Source organism: Schistocerca americana, chromosome X (assembly GCF_021461395.2).
Source record: "Schistocerca americana isolate TAMUIC-IGC-003095 chromosome X, iqSchAmer2.1, whole genome shotgun sequence".
In the NCBI taxonomy this organism is placed as follows: Eukaryota; Metazoa; Arthropoda; class Insecta; order Orthoptera; family Acrididae; genus Schistocerca; species Schistocerca americana.
In genome coordinates this window covers 631476699-631504105 of record NC_060130.1, presented here as the reverse complement: position 1 = coordinate 631504105, position 27407 = coordinate 631476699, and the positions used below count along the sequence as shown (strand labels likewise).

Below are 27407 nucleotides of genomic sequence, written 5' to 3'. Positions count from 1 at the left end.
TTCGTCATTTCCATGAAAAGCTCTCATGATTTACTTAAATGTATCGGACAATACAGTATGCTCAATGGGGGAACTCACTACCTTCCACTCATATTAGATGTTCTTTTTCACAGCTGTAGACATCATTTCCATACTATGTTGTGATCCACTCCCTGCATTTCTCAGATGGTCATGCTGTCTCATGGTGTTGTGAGATTGGAATTTAGTGCGGTCAGCACACATTTGCCACAGGTTAAAGTGTCGGTGTCCCCCAAACTTGGTTGTCGTAACTGCTGTGAAAGCGTCTTGTCTTGTTTACTACTATATGCTGCTTACTGCAGTCTCATAGTTATTTGACACGGGACTATCGAACTCTACAGAATTCTTTAACTTGCTTGGATTTTGAGGACCTCTGCACTTTCTACCTTCAGTTCGCAATTGGTGAGTGTGTAATTAGTTGTTTCCTGATTTGCATGACCTCTGTGGGCTGACAAAACTGCCTTGCACTGTACGTTTGTACAGAAGTTACACGGCTCACAGCTAGTACTCATACTTCACTTTCCTCATATCTTCTTTCTGGCAACATTCCACAGTTCAGTCATTACAGTATTCTTAATTTAAATTGATTGTAAATTAATAACTACTCCTTATCTGTAAATATGAAAATGTCTTTCATAAGTAGCATTTTGTTGTTGTTGTTGTTGTTGTTCTGTTGGGAGTGTAGTGTCTGTTTAATAATATACATGGACATTGTGCTCTTACTTGTAATTCTTATGGACTTTCAGGAACAATTCACTGCAATGAGAGACCTCTACATGAAAAATGGCCAAGGATTTGTCTTAGTGTATTCTATAACAGCACAATCAACATTCAATGACCTTCAGGATTTGAGAGAGCAAATATTAAGGGTGAAGGTAAGTTCAGAATTATATGTTACATAATTTTTAAGGGGGCAGATGTGTGTACATGTTGTAACAAAGTTTGTTACGTGGGTTGACTTAATTTTTAAGTAATTTTTCTATTTTTTCCATTCATGTTAAACATATCATGTATTGAAAACAAGCAATTTAGTTCTATTTGTGTCCATTGTATTATCTAGTGCCCCACAGGGTCCAAGCATTTCTTATTTAGAAATTGTTAAAGGTATCAGGACAGCCATTGTGGTGTGCTGTTTTTTTGCAGTTAATACTGGTACTCTAATTCATCTGCTGAGACAACAAACCCATCTATGCTTTAGAAGGGAGATACTTGTTTTCTTCGCACTTGAGAATTTGATAGAACTTGTTAGTAATTGTCTGCTGATAGGAGCCATTGTAAAGCATACTGTAAACTTTATTGGTTTGAAAAGAAAGTAAAGCAGGGAGATTAGAATAATTAAAGCAGAGCCTACAAGTATTTTGCTGTTTTACCACTGTTGTCATGCAAACAGTGGAAAACTGGCAAACTGCCATACATTACAGTAAACCTCTTTCAACAAGCAGAGGAATGTTGCTGATAAAAGCTTAATCTTTTTGTTTCAACAGCATTGTAAAAAAAAAAAAAAATTGGTAAACACTGGCATCAAAGTACTAGTTCCTTTGCATACTCTCAATTCAAAAGAGCATTCGTTTGATGTACATAAGTCTTAGGTTAAATATTAAAGTGAATATCTTAAGCATGCCATCCTGTAATGTTCTTCAACATTTTATGACCTTGTAGCTAAGATTTGAATGGTTCCATGGAATATGAAAATGTCATATTTATGATGTTAATATAGGACAACTTTTGTATGTAATGAGTTCAAATTAAAAAGATTGCAAAATGTGGTAGATTCTGCGATTCTCTGAACTAAACTGTAGCAAATGTATAAAGTGCAACTACTACACAGCACAATTGTAGGTAATCACTTACAGTTAAAATAAAATGAGTGCTATAAGTTTTCTATCAGTCTTTTTGTTGGTATTGCTAAAGCATGCAATGTTTTAGTCTTGATGGCAGAATAAATTTCCATCAGTGTTTTCCCAGGAAAAGGAAGAGCAGTGGCAGTAACACACTGAAGATGATACTTTGCCCAAATGGCCAGTATTTTAAATCACACACGTCCACCTTTTCATCGATCGAAAGTAGGCGAGGTTGTTCAAAAGTTGCTTAGAAACATATATTATGGTGATTGCAAGTCATTGCTATCGTGGTTTGTTTTGGGGTTTGTGAACCTATGGAAAGGGGTGTGTCAAAAGCTTAGCTTCATCATGTGTTGTCGATTACCACCCTGTGAGCACATTCTGATCATCTTCACATGACTTTCAGCACTGATGGTGGGACACAAGGAAATGTAAACAGTCTGCAAAGGAGTTAGCTAACAAGACATTAGTGCATTTCATAACAGAATATTGCTTAAGTGTGTGGTCCTACACCAGATGGGGACTAACAAGGAAGATTGTGAACTAAGAAGGGTGGCCTTAATTGTCATAGGTCTGTTTCATCCACGGGAGAGCTTAACGGAAATGTTAAAAAAACATGGACTTACAGACATGTAAGGCATAAACTATACCGTGCTCAAGCTTATCTGCACAAAAACTGGTTTTTAAAACTACAGCCCCCTCCCCCAACATATTTTTTCTTGAGGGACAACAGGTACAAGTTTAGGGGAATTACAGAATTCACAGGAGTATTTAAGCAGTCATTCTTTCCTCATTCAGTATGTGGCTGGAATGAAAAGCATTTCATCCGTGATACAGTAGACTGTTCCCTCTGCCAAGCACTTCAGTGGTGTGTAGATTACGGAAATGTATGTAAATGTGTTTGCTAAACCTTCAGGATTACAACACTTAAGTTCACTGTTGACCAGTTTCAGCTATATAGCTGTTATGTAGTAGTGTGAATGTGCACGAATCAAAAACCATATTACTGTTAAATTTGACAGGCAAGCATAAACATAGATGTCAAGAAAATAAACAAATAATGAAACCAGGAATACTCATAAACAGCAACCTTAGGGAACTAGGCACTTTAAAATTATTACACTTTTCTTAAAGCCTACCGCAGAAGAGTACGTGACTAAGGAGCAATACTCCAGAATGGGGTCATGTATATGGAAGAGAGAAATTACATGAGAACTGTCCGGCACCTGTATTCGTGTGATTGTTACACTTCAAATAAATCCAGATGTATACTCTGAAATATTAAATAATGTAGGAGAAAAGTTTCACATTACAGTGTTCTGTGATATTTAACAGTTATGAATATTTCAAATGATTGGTTACTAATTGTGTAATCATTGATGGGTTCTCTTGTGAATTCACACACAGTATGTTAAATTTGTGTTGAGGACTCGTTTCATTACAGAACACATAAATGACATATTCCAGATGTTAATGTAACTGATTCTAAAACAACACTGATGCAGAAGAAAATCTGAGCTGTGACATTTTCCTTTTTGGTTGCAGTCTTAAGTTCACTCTGATTAAAACAACTTACTTGATATTTGTCATGTGGTGCTACAGCATTGCGACATTGTTAGTTTCACCTTTGGTTAAGGCTCAGACAACAGAGGGGCCAGCCATTGTAACTGAATAAGTTTTCGCTCCTAATATTCGTTCAGGTTGCATAGGAGTAGTAATTTCACATTTGAAAGACAATGAAAAATGATGATACTGAATATAGCTAAATCACTGCTTAAGACTTTCTACTTCATGTTACTGCTAGGCAATGAGAGTGCAAGAGGAGAATTTCTTGCACTATCAGTGAGATCTTTCAGGTGGTAAATGTATTAATTTTTTATTTGTCCCATTTTAGGTCAGTGTACTATATCTGTCATAAGTAATGAGCCAAAACATTCAACACTTGCTTAATAGCATGTTTGTCCTCCTTTGGAACAGTGTGGCAACAGTTCTGCATGGCATGGATTCAACAAATCTTTCATAGGTTTCTGGAGGTATGTGGCACCAGTCACGCTGTTCCCGTAAAGACCTTGTGACTTGGTTGCCCTGCTGGAAGATACAGTCGCCATTGAAGAAAATGTAAAGTGTGAAGGGCTGCAGATGGTCAGCAGTAATAAGCACACAGTCCACATTTGTCATGGAAAATGTAAAGTGTGAAGGGCTGCAGATGGTCAGCAGTAATAAGCACACAGTCCACATTTGTCATGGTGCCATCTATTACTGCCACAGATTCCATGGAAATCTAGATAAATGTCCCTCATAGCAAAGTACTGCTATGATTTGCGGGGCTGTTATGCTAGATGACAGCATATCTGTGCACAATCATTGGAATGTTGTAACAAGAAACATGGGTAATTTGTAAGAACACTTGCATGTGAAATTTATATCGGGGCAACTGACAAGTTACCAGATACCAATTGCGAAAATTGACACATAATGTGCGGCGAAGCGAGTGACTTTTCCAATACGAAATGAGACTAACATCTCACATTATGTTAATATCTGAATACTATAATAATTGCGTTGATTTGATATATTTGAAAATAGACACGGTTTTTACACTATTGCTTCCACTGTTACTTCCACAAAGTACAGTTTCAAAAACCCTACCACAACAAAGGTCAAAATTTAATAATGATTGTGGTGTTGCTCACGCTGCTAAATACTGCATTTTTGGGCAACAACAAAGTTATTAAGTGGCAGGTGTCATTAGAGCGCAGTTAATAAAGTCATTTCATGTAATAATGAATAAACTAGGCACTCATCTTTTCATGTTTCCCACGCTGGTCTCGTTGTAAAGTTACGGCTCAATCGTCGAAAATGTAGGTGGTGGTGATGTCAAGCTCGGATGCAATGAGGCCTAGGTTTTATTCTGCTATATTCAAAAGTTTTGTAGATGTGCTTCACAAATCATTCTTGAAGATTAAGCCTTTCAAAGTTAGCACAATGGTGATGTAAAAAAAAGTAATCAGCACTTCGAATTTAAGTTGCACTTCTTTTTTTATTGCTTTTGTTGCAATGGCACGTAACACACAAAACATACTTGAAAACATCTTCCTCACTGTTAAAGTTCACATTTTATAAACTGGCTACAATATGCGTCTTTCCAACATGATATCCAACACTTGACCTTCTCAAGGTCCGACTCTAACTCTCTAACAACTGCTTACGCACCTAAAAATCAGTTACAAGTACGTCAAAGATCATATTGACAAAAGAAAGAATACACATCAGAATAATATCATTGCATCATAAACATATTGATGCATCAAAGTATCTCTACATTAATGAAATCAAAATGGAATGTTGTCTCAGAAATATGTTAACTACTTTACAGAAACACAGTAGAATATTGCTGGTATCGAGAGGTTGGGTTGAGGTGCCGTAATGGTTGTGTGATTAAAGTACCATTACAAGTTGCATAATTATCTCTGAACGAAGAGCTCATTTGTGCTTCCAACAAGATCTATCTTATACCCCATCCGCACAATGAAGACCACACGTCTGCTGTGCTGTGCAGTCTCCATTACAAATGATCACTGTTTCAAATGATTTGTTTTTTAAATTAACTCATGGGTCTTAGTAGGTGGATGGGTGAAGGTAAGTGGATCAGTTTTTATTGTCAAAAGTAATTACACATTCGGAAGAGAAGAGAGATTGTAAATATGATTACTGCTCATTTTAGACACAGCAGTTGAAACTGAACTACTACTAGCTTCTAACCGAACTAAATCCTCGAAAATCGTGGTATATTTCTGCAACTGAATTGAGCAGCAATAATATTTAATCTTGCTTCTCCTCTAAATGTGTTATTACGTTTTACAGTAAAAGCTAATCCACTTACCTTTGCCCATCCACCCACCTAGCCCCATGATTTAATTAAATAAAAAAAATCTAATCCTTTAAAACAGTGATGATTTGAAAGAGAGATTGCTTGGCAGGCTATACACAAAATCCATGTTGTTCATCTCTCTTGATGTAGTTGTCACCACTATAAACAAAATATCTGGCTCAGTGATAGTTGCACCTTCGAAAATATCGCTTGCAAGTGTTATTACCTATTTCTGAAACGTAATTCATCTGAGCAGGTGGCACATTTGTATTGATCCGCAGTCTAATTTCAATTATCCTGTCGTCACAGTCATTGTAATTGACAGTGTTCTTAGATCATTATGGGATAAGTGGGGGATAGTCTGCTGCAGAGCCATGTGTAAACAAGGTCTGGAGGTCTGTGCACTATGATACATTCGTGCTTGCACCAACATTGTACTTAGTCATAAGATCTGCCACAGATCACTGCTTATACAATTTTACACAGTGGACTGGCCTTTCACCTTCACATTTTGTCATGTGGTGTGGACATCAAACAACTTTCTTATGACTTGACATGGTATGATATGTGGAATAGTGATATCAATTTTCACTGTATTTTAATTTTTATAGAGAGCAGATTTATACAATGATTTTAATTGTTCTGGCAGTCATCTCTGGAACTTGTGTTTATATTGTGCATTTAGAAATTTGAAATAAATAACAGCCAAACAAATTAGTAGTAGGGTATGGTGAATTCATTATGGAAGTGAGCAAAATTAGTGTACATTGAAAGGATGCTCCAAGCTGGATGAAATGTGCATATTGTACAAAAGTTACAGGATGTAAAGGGCTTAAAATATTGCATATCATTTAATATGTGAATTGGCGAGTGGCTGTTAAATTGCAGAGATCAGTCTGCAGCATCTTTAGTTTTGAGCTATGGAAATTGCAAAGCACCTTCAGAAATATTGTTCCACATCAGGTGCATGTCAATGCAAGATCTGGAAATGATTGCTAGCACAATTGGAACCAGTCATATTATTGTATAAATTTGTGAATAGGGAAGTAGAAAATTTTGTATTGGGCAACCACCAACCATTTGAGATGCTCATTCCCAGGTGCCAGGCCATAACAAACTTCTTTGTCAAGGTCACCTAAGTAATGGATTTCCCCATTTGCAGTCTACATCACAAGAATGATTCCTCACTAGTCCCTGCTTCACTTACGTATGTCCTTAACTCCTCAAGTGGCTCTGTTGTACATTTTAATCCAGTTGGTTCAGAAGACTTAGTAGAATTTACCAGTTGTGGTTTCACCTGACACAAGGTAAATTGTAAGACTAATCTCTTTTGCATCAGTTTACTATGTTGTTGTGTGAAGTAAAGCAGTTCCTAGAAAAAGTTCTAAAACGTGTTTATGACACTGTGAAAGATGGATTAATAGTCTAGCTATTTAGCTGATTAGGGTATTGACACCAGGTGAATGTTTAGGTTAATGGATGAGGGTACGTACAGATGGGTCAACAGCCAGAAAATATCGCTCATGTGAAAGTCAGCTTGCTACTTTTCCCTCCATAAGATGTCCTGTGAACCATGGGTGAATCGCAACAGGCAAATTCCACATTCCTAGATTTCCAGAAGGGATGCAAAATGGTGTTCCACTGTTGAGAATGTAGATGAATGTAAGTAATGGATCCCAGAACATTGTCCTTGTGACAACTGTTCATCAGAAACAATGGTACTGTCATAACTGTCCCAGGTTGTGTTCTTGCGATCCCCACCAGCTCGAATTAGAGGGTGACTTAGAAGTTAAGAGGTGTGCTACTAAATTTGACACCATGAGGTTTAATTAGCATTCACGTGCTATTTTACAGAGGTCCTTTATAAACTCGAATATGAATCACCGGAGGGAAAGTCTTTTCGCAAAGCACTGTTGAGGAAGTTTAGAGAACCAGCATTTGAGGCCGACTGCAGAATGAATCTGCTGTTGTGAACTAACATTTTGTGTAAGGACCACGAATATAAATAAGAAAAACTAGAGACTTACAGTCAATCATTTTTCGCTTGTGTTATTTGTGGCTGGAACAGGAAATAAGGTGACTAGTAGTGTTGCATGGTACTCTTCACTGCACTATGATTTGTGGAGTATGTATGAATGAAGATGAGGAACTCTGACTATGGTTCAAAATATTGGCACACAATATTAGTTGATGTGCCCTTCATCATTTCTCTTCCGTACAAAACACCTGGTTACAGGAAGATTTCACAATTGTAAGAGCCATTTTTTAGAACTGAATCGTGTGAAATATGGAAATCTACACATGGTGATATTTACTTAATTTTTGTGATAGTTCATTATTTGTTGTATGATGATCTAGTACTTCTTTAAATTGCTTGTCACCACTGGTCTGTGGTGTGCTTCATAATACAAGATGCCATCTGCAGCTGATATGCTGAAATTCATAGGGGTTACTAGTTTGCATCATTCATCAATATGATAAAATGTAATTACAAATATCACCATTGGAGTGTTTTCACATTATTCCAAATACACCCCAATACACTGTTAATACTGTTCATGGATATACCAGAGTTAGTCTTAAAAGTTTTATTTGGCGGCAGTGCTGGTACACATATGAATCCCCACACCACAGTACTGTGCAAAATTCCTTCAGGAATAAAAACTAAAAGGAGCAGCCTATTATTGAAATGAAGGTAGGAAGTGCCCTTTTTTCCTTCTTCTCCAGTGAAAACTGTAGTGTGCCATTATTGCAGACATGTTCCTACAGATAAGATTGACACAATTTTTGTAGGTGGTAATGAGGTCTGTGACTGACTACACCTAGTATGTGTTTCACCTTACGTAGCATATTATGTAATAAAGGGTTGATGCAGCCTGTCGTGAAAATTTATCCACAAGAAGTGTATTCACAGTTGCGTAGTATCTAAAATTTATCTTTTTGTATCTGCTGCTGTCCGTTTGGACAAAATATTAAGATATGTTGTTTATTTCTGCCATATTTTATAATTATTGCACAAGCTTGTTTAAAAACAAAATGTCTTCATAATTCGATAATTTTCACAATCCTTAAAAATATGTGACTGGTATGAGTACAACCATTCTTGCTTTTCAGACATGCTACTGAATGTGGTACATTTATGAATCATAGTATATAGTTCAAATGAAAGAGTGTATTCGCATTGGCAGTGCACATCCTGAACATGCAGAATCAGTGAAATACTTGCCTGTAAGTCATGGTCACAAAAAAGTTACAAAGATTGACAGTCATATCACTCCAGTCACATCATGCTCATTAGAAAAGTGTCCTGTTTTGGTTCCGTTGGGACTGATGGGAATAGGGGTTATTAGAAAGATAAATAACATACTTCCAGATCATTTGTCCATAAATGCACATTCAAACATTCAGCAGGAATGCAAGGGAAGGAGAGAGCGAAAATAGGTTCAGGGATATTTGGAATTTAAATTGTGACATTGGTTGTCAGGTGAACACGATGAATGTGTCCATCTCTCCTCTTTCAGGACCAATTTTAGTGATTAGAATTTCTTTCGGCACCCAGATTTAAAAGAATTTCTCAATGGTTTCAGCCATGAAGATAGAATGCTGAAAGTTGTCTATCTTTTTTTGTTTTCTTTTTTTTAAAGCACTAAAATGTTTCTCAAATGATGTGTTTAACTTCACATTTTTACTGTCGGAGACCTTTGCCGTGTTAAAATTGAACAGATGTTTAGAAGAGTCCTTTGGATTTGCAAAACCATTGAAGGAAACTTCGTGCAACTACCATTAATGATTTCCTCTTGACTTAACTTCCAGGTTGGCTTTGATTGAAGCAATACCAAATATTGAAAGTGGATATCCTAAAGCTACTGACCACACATGCTAAGTTTGTGTTCATTCTGGCTGTTATTGGAGTATAGTCTAATAATGTTTATGTACAACCCATCACCTGTTAGCATTGAATATTACCCAAGGAATACAAATAAACTGAGGCTGCCCATACTGAATGAATGTAGGTTCTCTCTTGTGGAAGTTGGTAGTTAGCTTTAGCTCCTGTAAAACATGTAATTTATTTACCATCATATTTTTTTAAATGTTAATGTCGCCCATGTTTTCTTCAAATGTTCATTTTGGAAGACAGTTCATTAGTCACGGGTGAAACTAAAAGTATTTATAGAAAACTGGTACTATTCCCATTGGTTCATAGCAGACTAGATATTTGCTAGTAGGCAACTCAAAATTTGCATCTATTTTTGGTGAAATTCACATATTTTTTTTTTGGAAAAATTTGCTTTTTTTTAAGTGAGTAGGTGTAAAAATTTAAGAAGTTGTCACATTATGTGCCTTCAGATGAAGCCTTGGAGCTGTGAAATTCTCTGTCAGAAACGAACTGGTGATGGTGAACTTTTTGACTGGAGTGTTTGCTTTTGAAAAAACTTCAACAGTTTTTTTCCCAAAATGGCCTTTGCTTATGTTCTTCTTTACTGATATAGTGACATCGTATTCATATGAATCCATTGTGGAAAATAGATGAAATATTTGTTGAAGTGATTCAGAAGAGTAGTCTGACTACATATTTAATATTTATTCAGTGATTAGCTGTACAGACAGTTGACAAAAGTATGCAAGTACAGGGAAATGACACTGCTACTGCTAATGTGTTCATTTCAGGAGCTTGAATTATTTATTGCAGAAATACATAACAGTTTTACGTGTTGATCCTCTACAACACTAATATATCTTAATCTTTCCAGTTTTATAGATTGCTTCCAGCATGATAGAAAGTGAAATCCGATGAGTATATGAACAGTATCTTTCCTGTGTACGCAATGTATAATGAGGTTCACTAATTTTTTTAAAGATTCCTTGTTTTAAAAAAATCATAGTCTTCTGGCTCTGCTGCAAATTCTCTTTGCTTATTAGTATGGTCATGTGCCGAATGCCTTCCAAGCCACCTTTTCCCCATTGCTGATTCCTCTTGCTTTCCATTTTGGGAGTACATAGCGATTTCAATTGCAATACATGCATCATAGAGCCAAGACATATTTGCTACAAGGGCAGAGTGCTGACACCTTGGGCACAACTATTGCAGAATAAGTGTGTGCCATTTCTGGCCTTACATTTTCATGTAATATATTGACTCATTACTGTTGCCCAGTAAATACTAAGCATGTGAGGGGCTCTTTTAGATGCTAGGCTTCATGATGTGAGTTCTACGTTCCATTATGTTCTTATACTGATTGTCTCGAGATTGAGCTTTGAGATATCGTAGTCCATCAAATAATTTTGAATTTACAAATTTTGAGGCAGAATTCAAATCTATATTTACATTTATCAAAAAATGCGAATTTTTCGGGTCCTTAGTTATTATTACTAGCACCTTCGTATATTTGGTTACTGTGCTCGTTCTGTTGTGGGCTTTAAAGTATGTTACCACTAGAGCTTGTTTTTTCCGTTTTGTTGTGAAGGGAATTAGTTTAGTATTATTGTACATTAACTGGATTTTCACAGTTGTTGTCCTGAAAGTTTAGGCAAAACAGTTTTTCTTAAATATTATTTAAGTTGTGGTCTTGGAATTCAACAAATAGGGTGAATCAAAAAGGACTTTACACTCATGAAATGATAAATAAATTCATTTAGATAACTTACAGAATTGGTAGGTGTGCCTTTTGTAGCAAACAACATAAAGTTTGATTCACATAGTGCTTCAGTACCCCATTCTGCCACCAAGAATGCCAACATAGCACACAGTTAAAATTGTTACTTTCACTGGTGCGGATTGTGCTCATTGTGTTTCATGAAATGAACTCCACATCAACTGTTCCACAGATTGATGTAGAAGACACAGATGGGATGGTTTACTACCAAGAAGATGGTGCACCACCTCATTTTCTCACAGAAATTTGGGGGGTTCATAGATAATCACTTCCCAGGTCGGTGAATTGGCCGTGAAAGTCTGATTGTCCCAGACTTGAAACCACTGGATTTGTGTGTCAGAGGTTTCATTAAAGACCGTTTGTATGTTTTCTCACCCCCCCCCCCCCCCTTCCCAAATGATTAAGCCAACCTGAAAAATTGAATCTATTCTGCAGTTGCATAAGTTGTGCCCAATTTGCTACAACAAGTGTGGGAAGAAATTGACTACCAGCAGGATGTGTGCTGCATTACAAATGGTAGTCACGTTGAACCAAAAATGACACTTGACACTTTTATGTCAAACTTAAGGTTGTTTACTACAAAATGAAACATCTGCCGATTCTGTATGTTATCTCAATAAATTTCTACATCATTCCAAAGTTGTAAGGTTGTTTTTGACTTGCCCTGTATTGTTTACTACCCTCTCTACCCGTTGCCTGCAGCCCTTGCTGCCTTGCCTTTTGTCCCTAGTACTGTGCATGTGATTCATTGATGCTTAAAACTAAATCTCTAAAATTAAAAGTTAATTGTAGGCTAGTTGTACTTAACCACAGGACCGAAACCTTTGCTGCCCAGACTCTGTGCCCCTTCTCCCCACCCTATCTATCTCCTCTCCACCCCCTCCGCTTCGATCTGATTTTGGGCCATGTTTTTTGTTACCTTGATTTGGAATTTAAGCCACTTCAAATGAGTGAGATCATTGGTATATGGGGTATGATAGGGACCTCTTCAGCTTCAGGATCTGTGAGGATACCGTATTTACTCAAATCTAAGCCACACCTGACATTTAAGACTCGAAATTCAAGGGGAGAGAAGCTTAGGCCACATCTCCAAATCGAAACAAAGTTGGTCCATTGTAATATGAGACACAATTTAGGTCGAATGAATGACGATACAACTACAGTAGTTTGGTTCGAGTCTTAAGCTTCACCATGTAGCCATTGCTATGCTTCAGGTGCTCTGTCCATATTTATATGGGTACCATTCCTTTTTGACGTGCTTCGTCTGGTTTGAATCGATTGCTTATTTTTCTTTGATCTGATAAGTGCCGTTTTCTTTGTTACAGGTGTTTACATCACTCTAAGCTGAAAATTCATTACTGTACTCTGTCTTGCATTGTTCGTTGCATTCTGATAATGAGTGTTTACGGCCTGGCGCCGCTTGCGGCATGACTTGATTTTGTGCGCGCTAACACCGCTTACAATAAATAAGAGGAATTGTCTCATTAGCAAAACAATGGCAAGAGACTGCTATTGGTTGTTACTTACACTGCTGCTTTCTTTGATAATGATCAACAAGAACCGAATAATAGACTGCATATGATAGATGATGATCTGAACGAGAGTTTAGCGAAAATTTTTCTCCGTTTGAAAATCTTTGCAGGCGCCTCTGTAGTACATTACATTCTGCACAGAAATTAGTTACCTTAGATTTAAAAATCTTGTCAATTGCCGTGGTTCATTTGACTGTATCACTATTAGGCATAAGAATAATATGAATATAAACATGACATGATATGTATATTATTCCGCGTTTGCTGTTGTCTCACTCTAGTTTCGCAGTTTATTAGGCAGACAGGATTTAAATGAGATAGCAGCAAACATGAAAGAATACATGCCAAAATGTTTATATTCGTATTATTCTTATGGTGAAGAGAATACTGCATGTGATTCATAATTCATAAAAGTTCTTATTAGCAACGATCTCTTGTCACAGGTAGGAAAAAATTCAGCACGTAGAGTTGGCCATATTGACAAACATCCCAAACAGTCTTGCCAGTCGGATTTTCGTAGTACGTTGAAATGCTGCTACATTCGAAGATGAACAATACGGAATTTGTATTTACTTTGTTGGATAATGTATGAAAATGCAGTGGTCGAAACTCAAGGTGAAGAAAAAAAGCTCGTCTTGCGCCTTTTTCATTTTGTATTTTTTTTATTTACTGACGCAGAGGTTTTGTTGCCAGTATTTATCTTTGTGGCTGCAAAGTATGCCTGTGTAGCACTACATAATTCGACGGCAGAATTTAGTTGTGGCGGCACCTACCAACATTTTTCAGAACTTCTGCTTATTTTGCACTTGATTCTAAGCCGCAGGTGGGTTTTTGGATTACAAAAACTGGAAAAAAGTGCGACTTAGATTCGAGTAAATATGGTAGTAGCTTCACTGACAGTATTTTGCATAGTTTTAACCTGCGAATCGGTAAGACTACAAAGTTTCTGACAATTCTGATCCCATATTAGTATTCTCATCATAAGTTGATAAGTCATTAATGCAACTTCCCTGTTTTTTGTTAAAACTTACTGCAAGGGGGGAAAAATGGTTCATTACTGTGTATATACAATTTTTGTTTATAATTATATATAAGGGAAATGAATGTAGATTGTAGAAACATTTTGTGTAATGGTTTAAATGTCTTGCTATCACAGTTAAAACTGAGTATGAGGAAGGAACTAAACCACATGTTTTCACAGCACATCCTTTTCGTTCTCGCAGTTGATTTTAGTGGAAAACCTGTACATTATTATTCAAAATAATATATGGTCTATGACCATCTGAATGTTGGTAAGAGAATAGTGAATAAATTTGAGATTATCAGTCAAGAACTTTGATATTCTTTGTAAGAATGTTTTGTCTTTATACAGGGTGGCCCAGCAAAATCTGCTACCTCATATTTCTGAAATAGAACAGAGTTTGAAAAATGCCATTGGCGGGCAACCACCTATGTCAGGGGCTTACTCAATGAGCAGGAATGCACTATCCACAAAACCACACACACATCACTTTCAATATAGCTCTTCTCTCTTTTCTTTCTTTTTTAATGGTGGTGTGGCATTGTTCTACAATGGAAGACCCCCCTCCATCAATTTAATTATTGTAGGATGGGTTAAATGATACACAAACATGATACATTATTTGTTGTTCTTCCAACAAACATAAGAGGTGTACACCTATTACAGCCTAAGTCCCACTACACAATGATGCTCAGTCAGTCCTTGAGAAATGCCTCTCTCCCGGTTGACACTACTTGCAAATGACTATCGCTAATAAGAAGCAATATCATTATTTCTAAACAATTATATAACGAGTGACACAGTGATTAATGCAGTGGACTTGAATTTGAGATAATTGTGATTCAGAACTGCAGCATACCACCCTGATTCTTTCCCAAAATCAGTCCGGGTGAATGACAGTAGGTTTTCCTCTGGGGCACATCTAATTTACTTCCCCAGCCTTGTCCCATTGTCACCTACCCTCAATCTAATGACAATAATAGGACATAAAACCCAAATTTTCTTTCCATTTTTTTCCTTAGAGCCAACTTGAGCTCACTCCCCCTCCTTCCTCTGTCCATCTGCTGTTGAAACTTCACTTAAAACACCTGAGGTTGGCTGCCCAACAATTATATATAAGGGGAACCTGGCGAATATTACCCATGCTGGGAATTGATCTTCCAAGAAACAGATTGATAAATCTTTACGTCGCTGCAATCTGGAGTCAGAATAATGCGTGGGTACATAACTGACACATTTTTGTCCAGCATACTGCGTACATCATGAGGATGATGTTTCTGGCATGTCTTCCATTTGGACCTTACTCCTGAATGAATGTTTCTATTTTATGCCCCTTGCTGCATACATTTTGTGTGTGCACTGCTTATATTGCATTGTGATTATGCAATTTTCAATATAGAGTAATGATACATGTAAGCTAGGTGCAGTGAAATTGTCACCAGATGTTGGATTCTGCAGCTTGTGAATCCAGACCTCACAGTGCCAGACTGAAGTGAAACAAAGCTAGGCTGCTGACAGTGTGACCTAACCATGGATGGCAAATGAATCAGAACCCTATGTTAGTGTTGCCATAAACTGTGGATAATGTGATACGATCTCGCATGTTACGTACATGTATATAAGCAACCTGAAAAATACGGTACACAGTGATCTGTGGCTGCTAATGGCAATGTAGTGTTTGGAAAAGTGTTCTTTTTCAGTGCCTGTAGGAGAATACAGGATGAAGGATAAGAGTGCTGTAAAAGGGGGAAAAATGTAATCCAGATGATTGGAAAAACAAGCCTACGGTCTTAAAGTACAGTATTAGCGATATGCTGGTTAATACTCATGTTGATCAGAAATCTGGGCAGGACATTGCAAAGCAACATGAAGTGGAACTAGAACACCTCGTCATTTGTTGGGAAGGGGAGATTAATTGGGAGAATGATAGGTAAGTGTAGCTGATCTTGAAGTTCTTGAGTACAGCTAGTGTGTTGGGAATCCCCGTCCAGTTCCAAGAAAGGAACACACAGAGACTGTTGCGCAGTTCAGAGGCACACTACTAGATTCATAATCAGTATATTCGACCACACTCGAGTATCACAGGATGTTTTTAAACTCGAATGGGAATCTCAGGAGGGAAGATGTTCTTTTGGCAAAACACTATTGTGAAAGTTTGGAAAACTGGTATTTGCGATACACTGCAGAATAATTCTACTGTCACAACCATTCATCTCACGTAAGGTCTATGAAGACAACATTAGGATAAATCAGGGCTGGTATGGAAGTGTATAGACAATCACTTTTGCCTTTCTCCAGTTGCTAGTGGAATAACTAGCAGGGGTATGAGGTACCCTTTGCCATGAACGATATAATGGCTTGCAGAGTGTGTATGTAGTTTTAATGTCCAATTGAGTAAAATTTAATGTGTAAATCCATCCAGTTCAAGTACCCTCCAGTTAGTCGAATTTTCCTGAAACATTTATTGTATTTGTAAGATACATTTTGAGTGTGTGGCATTTCCTTAACATGCATGTACCATAAAGCTAGGAGCAAAGCTCGTGTACAAAAATTCTGAAAGCAAGACAGATTCATTGCAGAGCAGTAACTGCATTAAAAACAGTGTTCAATTGTATAAAGAAAAGACATATGCAACTTGTATTTGATTTCAATTTGATAGCTTCAATTTTCCTACAGTGACATACAGGCAATTTTTATGTTAAAATCCTGGTAGGTAATGAAAATAATATATAACAAGTTTGGTAATTTGATCCAGATTCTTAGTCTTGTTTCTGAGCATTGAAGGTACTATCTTTTGTTGCGGAGAATTTTTTTTTTATAGAGATTACTGCAACATACTGTGTTGCATTCCAAATGTATTACTGCAAATACTTGTTCTTTCGTCATTACTAGAATTGCATTATTATTATTATTATTATTATTATTATTATTATTTTTTTTCAGGATACTGATGATGTTCCCATGGTGTTAGTGGGTAACAAATGTGATTTAGAAGATGAAAGGGTCGTAGGAAAGGATCAAGGTGTCAATCTTGCCAGACAGTTCAACTGTGCATTTATGGAAACTTCTGCCAAAGCCAAAATCAATGTAAATGATGTACGTATCTAAGAAAAATACTTTCCTTTTAAAGACTTTTAAATCACTTTTCAAGTGGTGAGAACTTCTTGGTGTATCTTGGTGTATATATGTTTTCATAAATTATTAATTTAACAATAGGTTCTATTATATATTCTTTCATATTTACTGAACTTTTAACTGTGCTATACTAATGTTACTGAAGCAGGTACTCATTAAGATGTTGGTTTTCTGCACTTCCATAAATTTTCTGTTCATAATGATGTTTCACTTCTTGCTTCAGAAATTGTCACAATCTTTGCAAATGAATTAGTAGGCATAACCTTGTGTCTTGTAAATTTACATGATTAAAATTGAGAGACTTTGTTCACAAATTTGAAGTTTTCTATTACGTAATCCAATCCAGAAGCAAAATTGTGTTAAAGAAACATTAGTTAAAGATTTTTATTTTTAAAAAGGTTTATTCTTTGGCACCATTCGTTTCTGCTGTTATGGAGTGGTCACTGAACTTTGTTTCTGACTGTACAGAACAAAAATCAGACCACCATTAGCTCATACTCATTGTGTATACATGGTCTGAACTTACAAGATCTGTGAAACTGGCAATAAAAATTGATGGATAAGGAGGGGGCCCCCGCACTAGGAACCTGAGAGGAAACAGAAAAAAATGACAGGCTTGAAGTAATGAAGAGATTAAAATAGTGTTGCTACTTATTTATTAAACTAATGGTTGAGACGACTTCAAAAGTCTGTTTTTTTTTTCACAATGTTAGTTGCTGCTAATAGTAATCAGAAAATTGTAAAAGTAAATAATTTATCTGAATGTTTTGGCTTTATTGCAAAAAATCAGTAGATTTAACTTTGTAGTCCCTCTGTCCATGGAGTATCTGAATAAGACCACTCTTATAATAAATGATCGTTTTGTCTTTTTCAGATCTTCTACGATTTAGTGCGGCAAATAAACAAGAAGTCACCTGAAAAGAAGCTGAATAAAAAAAAGAAGTCAGTATGTGAATTACTATAAGAAAGACTGGACCAGTGCTGTGATTGGCAATACTGAACACTGTTGAATGTGGCTGGTATTGACCAGTTGAAGAGGCCTCTCAAGGTATCTTCTCATCGGTGAATCTGTGGTCGTGCTGCTGTTTCAGATTACCCACAAGCCAGCCTGGCCATTATCCCACCCTCACAATCAGAGCACAAAGAATTGTAACACAGTGCCAGTGCTGTTAGTTCCAATTTATTACAGAGAATGAAAAAGAATGTTCAATGGGAACTACTGTATTGGCCTATTGTAAAGAAATTCAGTGCAGGATATCCATTATTCCTTCTTACCTGGACTTCTGCATTATACCTCTTGATGGAGATGCAGTCATCCATCCAAATCTCTGGAAAAAGAGGAGGGGTCTGATTAATAATTCTCAGATTCATGAAAGTCTGTAGTAGATGTTTCCTTCTTGAGCCTGTGGTGTTACATTTAATTTTGTGATCTGTATGTTTATCTGCTAATGTTATCTTTACTTGCGTCATGTATCATGTGACATGTTAAACATATTTATACAGTAAAAATTTATGCTGCATCATTTTATTGTTAAATTTCCTTTATTTTCTGTATGGATTGAAATATTTGTGATGTGCTTCAGAAATTCTGGCAGTGCTTGTGTATGAATCTACCAATACAGGACTTGATTTATAACTTTTTAGGTACAAAGTATAGGAAGTGCAAATCAGTACAATGAAAATTGACATTTCTTAGAAAAAGTTCATTTTATTCACCATTGTTTAAAATTGGTATGATGCTGAGGAGTTACTGCCATTTTAAGTGTTTGTTACTGCTTTATTTATTAGCTCTTATCAGTATGTGACGAATTTAGTGTTTATATTCATATACAAATTGCCTCAAATTATGTTACAGATCTATCTTATTAGACCTATGGAAAATAATTATACTTTCATTTTCCTTTGTTTTTCAGTTTCATGTAAAATCCCTGGCACTGTGCCACTAGTATAAAGCTTTTGTATTACTTTTATCCAAAAGTATGTTAATCTGCTATAGTTAATATTCATTGTAAAGATTTATCCTTTGAAATAAGCATCACAGATTCCAGGCTATTTATAAAATATAAAAGTCATTATTTCACATTTTGTGAACGTGAAAGTAGGACAGGTTTTTTCATTCAAGAAATATCCAATAAACTGTGGACATCCTATTGTTGTTAATGGGCACTTTCTCCACATCTTTAGTGCTGGGAATTTAGCTGAAAAACCAAAGGTTTTGTTATTTAATTTTAATTTAAATTTTAAATTATATTTATCACTGTTGTTGAACATAAATATTTAATGAAATCATTTTGGTGGCTATGTAAACATTTTCCATCTGCAAGTTATGTCCAGTAGGATACAACATATGTTTTCTATTTGAAAATAATCAGACTCTGAATTAAATCATAACTGTAAAAATGTGCTTTAATTACAGTTCCAAGTAAATGAGCCGCAGTTATTCTGTTTTTCTTCAGTGTATGTCTGAAATTTTTTGTTAAGAGTTTCCTTGTGCTTGAAATGTCATGTCTGTATTGAGGGCTACCTAATTTTTGAATAGCTTATAGAAAGTTCACCTCAAAGAAATTCACAAAATAAAGGACCCTATTTCATTACCTTCATTAAATTCAAATTGTTGTGGAGAAGTCCCATTAAATAAAATTTTGAAATGTCCACTTAACGAAATTAGAGGGACCAATATAAGTGGTGTTAATGGATGATTGTTACTAAAGGGTCCCAAAATGTCATTTTATTTATTTTGCTATACAGGCATGACAACACGGAATTAAAAAGTTGCTGGTATGGTACCTGTGAAGCATTTTCAATGTTCTCTGCAAAGTGAGGAGTAACCATTCCTGCTTCTCTATCAAGTCATGTTGTAGACCAATCAGATGAAAGAAAATTAGGTTGAACAATTTAAATTTGTGGCTTCTTGCACACATTGCAGAAATTAAGACTGACTGCATAAATTCTAGTTAACAGCACAGTTCTGTAACTGATTTGCCTGATTAAAACACCAAAAGTGTTGGATGCATCTTATCAAAATATGAATAAGCTACTACCCCTTAGCTCAGTGGACCTCTCTATGTGGCAAATTAAATGCCTTAATGGGAAGAGTAGCTCTTGTTAACTACTTAGATTTGAGAACTAAGTTATTTATAGATTAATGAGAAAATGGGCATTTGGAAGAAGCGCAAAGACCAGTACACTCGCGTGGTGTTTCATTGAGGTTATGTGAAGAGTTGGATGTGCAAATCCAAGCAGCCATGTGATTTGGATTCTTGGTCTCAATCTCTCTTATAAATGATGTATTTAGATGATGTGTTCTATGACTGCCTTAAAGATGCTAATATTTTGTATTGAATGTTTTGCATGCCTATGTAATTAATGCACGCTGATTTCATTAAGAAAGTGGTCACATTAATAAACAGCCACATGTTGAATTATTTTCATTTGAATTGTTGCCATGGTTTTAAGAAAATTACAGGATACAGATAGTATATATTTAGTGATTCTCATTATCACATAGCCTACTTTTCCTGTCACTTCTTTCCTGTGCACAGCCCCTCCTTCTTTCCAGATTGAGCAACAAAGCTGTACAGCAATATTCTTCCATGTTATGCGTGAATGCAAGGTTGTGTGTTCGTCTATGTGATCCATAAGTTGTGTGCATGATTGTATATATTGGTAATAATAATACTTTGGTTCATGAAAGTAATAAATCTATCCTGAATTGAATGAGAGTTTTAATATTACAGTGACATTTTTTAGTGCATGCTGTACACCGAAGGAGTTGGAGTGAAAATGGTGAATATATGTTAAATCCATAGTGTAATCACACTCGTTCAACGTGGCTGGCCTGCTATGCCATTTTGTGACCATCGAGCCTTCCATATATGCAATAAATACAGTACCTCGATGCCATTGTGATACAATGGAGACAGGCAAATGTGTTCCAACAAACTGTTTTCTTTGTTGAAAACTGATCTTTAATCATTTTATGAAGTTGTTATAAAAGTTTTAAGAAGTTTAATAAATGCATAATAATTTAAAATACATGAAAATGCTTTGTTTTTTACTTATCACACTTCTGGAAATAGACACTGTCAGGATAGTTATGTCAAAATGTCCCATGTAAAGTGAGTGTGAATAATTGAGGTATTTCAGAAACTTACTTCAAAGTAAAACCTAATTTCAGTTTATATGCCTTTGTTTGTGGGGAAAAAGAAAATCAGTTTTTGATGTACCCTTGTACAGGTAGTTTTGTCTTCTGTTACATGTGAGGCCATTGAAGTTTTCATGCTGGAGCAAAGACAAAGTTCAACCAGCATTATTCATAGTGTTGTCAGACAATGAAAATTTGGCTGGTTGGAGGTCTGTGCAAAATGTTTATTTTCCTTTTTCGTGTTTGTAACTCACAAATCACATTTGGTGCTTGCATATGCTGTGTGTTGTGTATTCTTAGAGAGAGAGAGAGAGAGAGAGAGAGAGAGAGAGAGAGAGAGAGTGTGTGTGTGTGTGTGTGTGTGTGTGCGCGTGCGCGCGCACTGTTAACTTCCAACTCTATTTTTTGGTTCATTTTATTTTTTATTGTTGTCACTATAGTTGTTAGTCATTCACTGGGATGTTTAAGAAATTTTACAATATTATAACATTCATTGTGAGACTGTACATATGAAAACTGTCATTTCACAAAAAAATATAGAACAAAGTTTATATGGAAGATATGAGGTACACAAGGTGAAGCGAAATTCGCACACTCGGGCCTTGCAGTGAGACTCCTCACATGCCAGTGATAAAAAATGTCTCACAAAATTTCATCCGGCGAATACATCCGGCAGGAAAACGACGTTACAGTGGCAATCTGGCAACACTGTAACCACATGTATGGTCACTACCTATGTCAGCACATGTTCGTTGTTTTATACACTTGGTGCAGTGGATAGAGTTTGGGATCAGCATGCAGGAGGTTAATGGTTCGATCCTGGGTTGATGCGTATGGGTGGTTTTTCTTTCTTTCTTTCCCTTTTCTTTTTTAAGTGTAGTGCAGGTGGTCAGTATCTGGCATCTTAATCGTCAACAGCGATTGCAGTGGGTACTCAAGAAAACATCTTCACTTACATACTACAGTCGTAGAAATGGAAGACTGGTCAGCTTTGAAAGAAGCCCTTTGCACATCATGGGTGTGAATTTATTCACACCACTTCATCTAGTAGACGTGAAACCTGTTTTCTTTGTACTCTCCTCCAGTGGTCCCATAGATCAGTACCAACTATTATTCTTGCATCGTTAAAGTCCATTCCATTCCATTAGGGCCTTACATTACCAGTAGGACTAGCAACGTGCTTTGCAAATAGAATCTTATTCTATCAATGGGATTTTGGAAACATCACGTCTATCACAATTAGGGAAACAGTGTAATTCGAAACCGAACATTTCAAAATTAGCAGTGTCGGTATGAATCGCGCAGAACAATATCTGTCAGAGGGGTAATGCACGTTCGATGGAACAGCGCGCAGGACTGACTGCTTCTTTATACTGTATGCACTGTCCCCCAGACAGGGACTAGTTGCAAGCAGAGTAACACGCCCGTGACAGACTCCAGGCACATGCATAAATGTATCAAATTTTCTCACTGTAAACCTCTAAACCAGTGTGGCAGAGGTATGGCATACACAAATGATGGATGTGTGGATATGGTTTTGGCCCTCAGTGATCTGATAACCGGGCTGGTGTCGCCGCTTGTGAATATGCTGCTAGATATCCTTGTCAATGCCATCCAGATAAAAATGTGTTTCATGGTCACGAGCTGCACCTTCGGGAGTTAGGTTCTCTTCTTTTCTTGACAGAGGTCGTCCATGGACTCGCCTTACTTCAGCTACTGAGGAAGTTATTCTGGAGGTCATACACCAAAAACCTCAGCAAAGTACACTGCAGCGGAACAAGGCAGCTTCATGTCTCGAAATACATGGTTGTTAACATGCTGTATGAACATGGGCTGCACCTCTATTATTAAGCTTTCCTTTAACACCTGCATCCTGCAGATTGCCATCAGCAGACACAATTCTGTGAATGGTCCGTACAACAGGAAGCCAACGATGACTTTGTGAACACCGTAATGTGGTCGGATGAAGCATTCACTTGTGAGGGTGTCTTCAGTATTCACAATCCCCACCACTGGTGTGAGGTTAACCCGCACGTCACCCGCAACCATGGGTATCAATGTCTGGTATGGAATATTGGGCGACAGCTATTTGGGCCCCTACATGATGCCCGACCTGTTGACTGCACAAAGGAATCGTGCATTCCTCTCAAACTTTCTGCCTGATACGCTGGAGGAGGCTTCACTACATGTTTGGCAGAGAATATGGTTCCCACATGTTTGTGCACCTCCACACTCGGGAATTAATGTGCGACAGTATTTGGACAGAATGTTTCCAGGAAAATGGCTCGAATGTGGAGGTCCAGCTGTATGGCCACCATGTTCTCTTGACCTAAATCCCTTGGATTTCTTCCTGTGGGGTCACTTGAAGAAGCATGTACTCCACTCTGATGAATGTGGAAGAATTTGTAGCGTGTGTTCACGCTGCTCTTGTTACTGTGGACACAGCTTTGCTGCAATGGGTCCAGAGCTGTGTGATCCGGCGTGTTGCGCAATATTTGGACGTGCAGTGAGGTCACTGTGAACATCTGTTGTTCTGAGGACAACGTATTCTGTTGTGAAGGTCACGTGGCTATTAATATGGACAATATTATTGTCACTGGTTGCTAATGTGACATCTGAATGCTAATATTACATGTAGTATAAATCACAAGTAGGTGTTGTGTTATTGTACTGTGCTATCACCTTTAGCATCTCGAAATTGATGATGTTTTTGTAATTAGTCTGTCCTATGACAGGTAATTTGTTTCAACTGGTTATATCTTATTTATCTAACCATGTATTTATGTTCAGCATTACAAAATGTTGCTTATTTAGAATACATGTGACCTAATAAACGGTGTATATTACAGTACGAAATGTCAGAATGAAATTAGCAAATAAAAAAAAAATGCACCCCTACCCAAGATCAAACCTCGACCTTCTGCACGCTAACTGAAAACTCTATGCAGTGCACCAACTAACTGTACAGCATGACTAATCAGTGTTTACAGACGTAGTTACCATACATATGGTTACAGTGTTGCCAGATTGCCACTCTTTAACGTCGTTTTTCTGCTGGATGTACACGCCAGATGAAATTTTGAGACTTTTTCTATCGCTGGCATGTGAGGAGTCACGCTGCGAAGTTAGAGTGCGCGAATTTCGCTTCACCCTTTATACAAAAATCATCATGATTATTTCTATCACACATTATTCTTGTTCCATTTTGTATAAATAAATGTGAACGAGATTTAATGGGAAAAGTAAAGATTGGGTATTTACTTCAGTTATACATGTGGGGATGTAGGGGAATACTGAAAGTTCAAAATGGGTTACATTTCTCTAAGAAGATAGAAAAAGCAGAATTGTGATAAAAAATGGTAGATCTTGCTGCTGTTGATCAGTTTGATCATGTGAGGCACCTTGGGTTTCGTCGACCGAATACAGAAACCATTGAAAGGGATTACACACACAACTCATTGGTATAAAATGTGAAAAGTTTTAAAAGTACAAATAATAGTGTGATGAGTGTATAGTATGAGCAGAGGTTTGATTTTAAAGAGAGGGAATAGTGGAAAAAGTTTCTCTTTAGATAATGTAGGTGGGGAGGGTTGTTGGTGATATAATTAATGTAACAGTCAAACAGAATTTTCAGTTATGAAGGTAAAACCCAATACTAAAATATAAGAAGTTAAAATATTTGAATGTTCCCTCTCTTTTTGTTCATTACATTTAACTGTAGGACTGCATATCTAGGTTCTAGACTTCCCTCCTCCTCCTCCTCCTCCTCCTCCTCCTCCTCCTCACTCAGAGATGTGAAATGATATCGAATTCTGTAATAGTCATTGGTAGTTCCATACACTTTTGTGTGTAACTGCATTGCAGTTTGTGGCCTTTGGCAACTGCTGATGGTTGTTGGATCTGAAATTAATTTTGACAGTTTCATGTTGCAGTTATAGTGAAGCCCTTTAAAACTTGTAGGACTTTAGTAAAATGAGTACATGCAGGTTTGGGAAGAACCTCAGGAGTTTCTTTCCTGGTCAGCACCAAAGAATTTGATAATTTAATAGGTACACGCCAGATACACAGGTCATACTAGATTCTACTTATCAGTTAATGTTTAGACTAAAAAAAAAAAAATACCATAGTAAGAATTCCTTAAAGATATTGCATCACATCATTAAGTAGCTATTCCCTTTGTCTTCTGTCCAGCTACTTCTGCACTGCTTCCCAGGGTTTTACATTGAAATTGTTGTATTACTATAATTTATTGCTACTGCCTCTTTTACTGTTATTTCATGTTTATTCTGATTTATATTTTGAGTGGAAATGCTCGTCTTGCAAGTATATATTGCTCCTGTGAAATTTTTAATCACACATTTTGTTACAAAATATAAAAACTGTTAATTTACAGTCAAGTAACATATTTCTTACTTCAAATCATGAACTGCTGTGCTAGTTATGGGAGCTCTGCAGTATGGGAACCATGCGTGAAATACTGGGATTTTTGTGCTGGGGAATTGAGTGAATTGGAAAGTTAATTTCTTTATGTATGTAACTTTCCAGTAATTCCTTTTTTTTCTTCCCTAGAAAATATAATACAAATGCATTTGCCCTATTTTACACTTACGTGTTTAATTACACGAGGTTAAGTGTCCTGTTCTGTATGGAGATTCTATTATTGGGATGTTAAAATAACTTTTTACGAAGGGTGAACTGGGTTTAATTAACTTGGTTAGCATCATATGTGAATTTTTTTCCATTTCTTATTTGAGATTGTTTTGGTTTGTATTTATAGTTGCACACGTGGGTGTAAATGTGGCTCAAATTTTTGATGGTTGGTTTGTGTGTGTGTGTGTGTGTGTGTGTGTGTGTGTGTGTGTGTGTGTGTGTGTGTGTGTGTGTGTGAGAGAGAGAGAGAGAGAGAGAGAGAGAGAGAGAGAGAGATTGTCAAGAACGTATTTTCTGCAGTGTTACAGGAAAGTAGGTCATCACTGTAAGATTGGAGATGCAGAAATTTCTGCCTTCATTATCAAGAATTGGTTTAACAGTTCAGGTATAGTTTGTTTGTATGTTAAGACTGAGTTACGTCCCAAATGAAAATATGATAGGTAATAAATCCTTTCTTAAGTTCATTTCTCGGGCCTTTTTTTGTGTGTTTGGGTAGTGTAAATATTCAACTTTCTGTGGTCAGTGATACTGAGTTTCTTTAAAAGAAAACACTTGCAACTAATAAAGATTCAAAGGTTTGGTAAGTCTGGTAAAATTTTTGCTGCACATTCATTGTGAATAAACTTGATTATTCCAAGGATCATGTAAAGAATTTAAGTGATGTACAGCATACAGTTCATTGTTGACAATGATGTGAATTGGTCAGTGTGTTGACTGCAATTGAAAATGGAGACAACAGAGTTTTGTGTTACTAAACTTTTTTTAGAAAAAGACGGCAGACAGAAGGGTGCCATTGTTTAACTTAGTGAGACATGATTCAAAGTATTGGTAATATAAGTACTTCAAACAGAAAACTCATTGCATTCAAAACTATTCGTCCCTTGTTTAGGGAGGAAGGATGCATTACTTAGAGAATGTTGTAATGGGGTGACAGCAAATCACACATGCAAAAGGGGGTTGTGAAGGGAAACACCTCGGATAGTAAGAGATCAAAGATAGTTTGGTAAGTACTTTGTCTGCTTCAGGTCAGGTATGATAGAAGAGGCAGTAAGAATAAAGATGGATTAGAAGAGAGAGATAAAATGGAAAGAATAATGCAGTTACGAAGATAAAGGAAGGTATGGGGGAAAATATGAGTTATGAATAAAATTCTCTGTACTGTCATTTAGAGAGAAAGTAGTGTTCTCTCCAAGGGGATGGCAGAGGAAGTGTATATTCTGGAGAACAAATTCACATCTCTGGATTTAAGGGGGTAATATCTTCTGTTGTAATCATTGTCATTCATAGTTCACAAGTGTGGAACAACTTCAGCATTTGTATTGCCTGTACATATACATTTAATTTCATGTTAACATTACTGTACATGTTTGGTTACAAACAGTAAAGAAAGTGTTTGTGTAAGAGGTTAAATTTATTAAGCCTGTTTAAAAAAAAAAGTAGAGTAGATATTTCTTCCAGCTTCACTTAAGGTCAGCAACAGATATGCTATTTTCTGGTGTTTAGTGAAGTTGCACTAGTTGTGTCAGTCCACTCTCATATTG

The 27407-nt window shown here is 36.7% G+C and overlaps 1 protein-coding gene across 3 annotated transcripts in view; it reads left to right on the top strand.

The window, feature by feature from the left end:
- LOC124554962 (ras-related protein Rap1) overlaps nucleotides 1-20789 on the top strand; it is a 56179-nt gene extending 35390 nt beyond the window's left edge. For all 3 annotated transcript variants that reach the window (XM_047128668.1, XM_047128669.1, XM_047128670.1), the window contains 3 exons: nucleotides 765-893; nucleotides 16881-17033; nucleotides 17947-20789. In XM_047128668.1, the coding sequence (XP_046984624.1) occupies nucleotides 765-893; nucleotides 16881-17033; nucleotides 17947-18036 (372 nt within the window). In that variant the 3' untranslated portion in view covers nucleotides 18037-20789. The remainder of the gene's footprint in view (nucleotides 1-764; nucleotides 894-16880; nucleotides 17034-17946) is intronic.
- Nucleotides 20790-27407: the final 6618 nt, after the last annotated feature.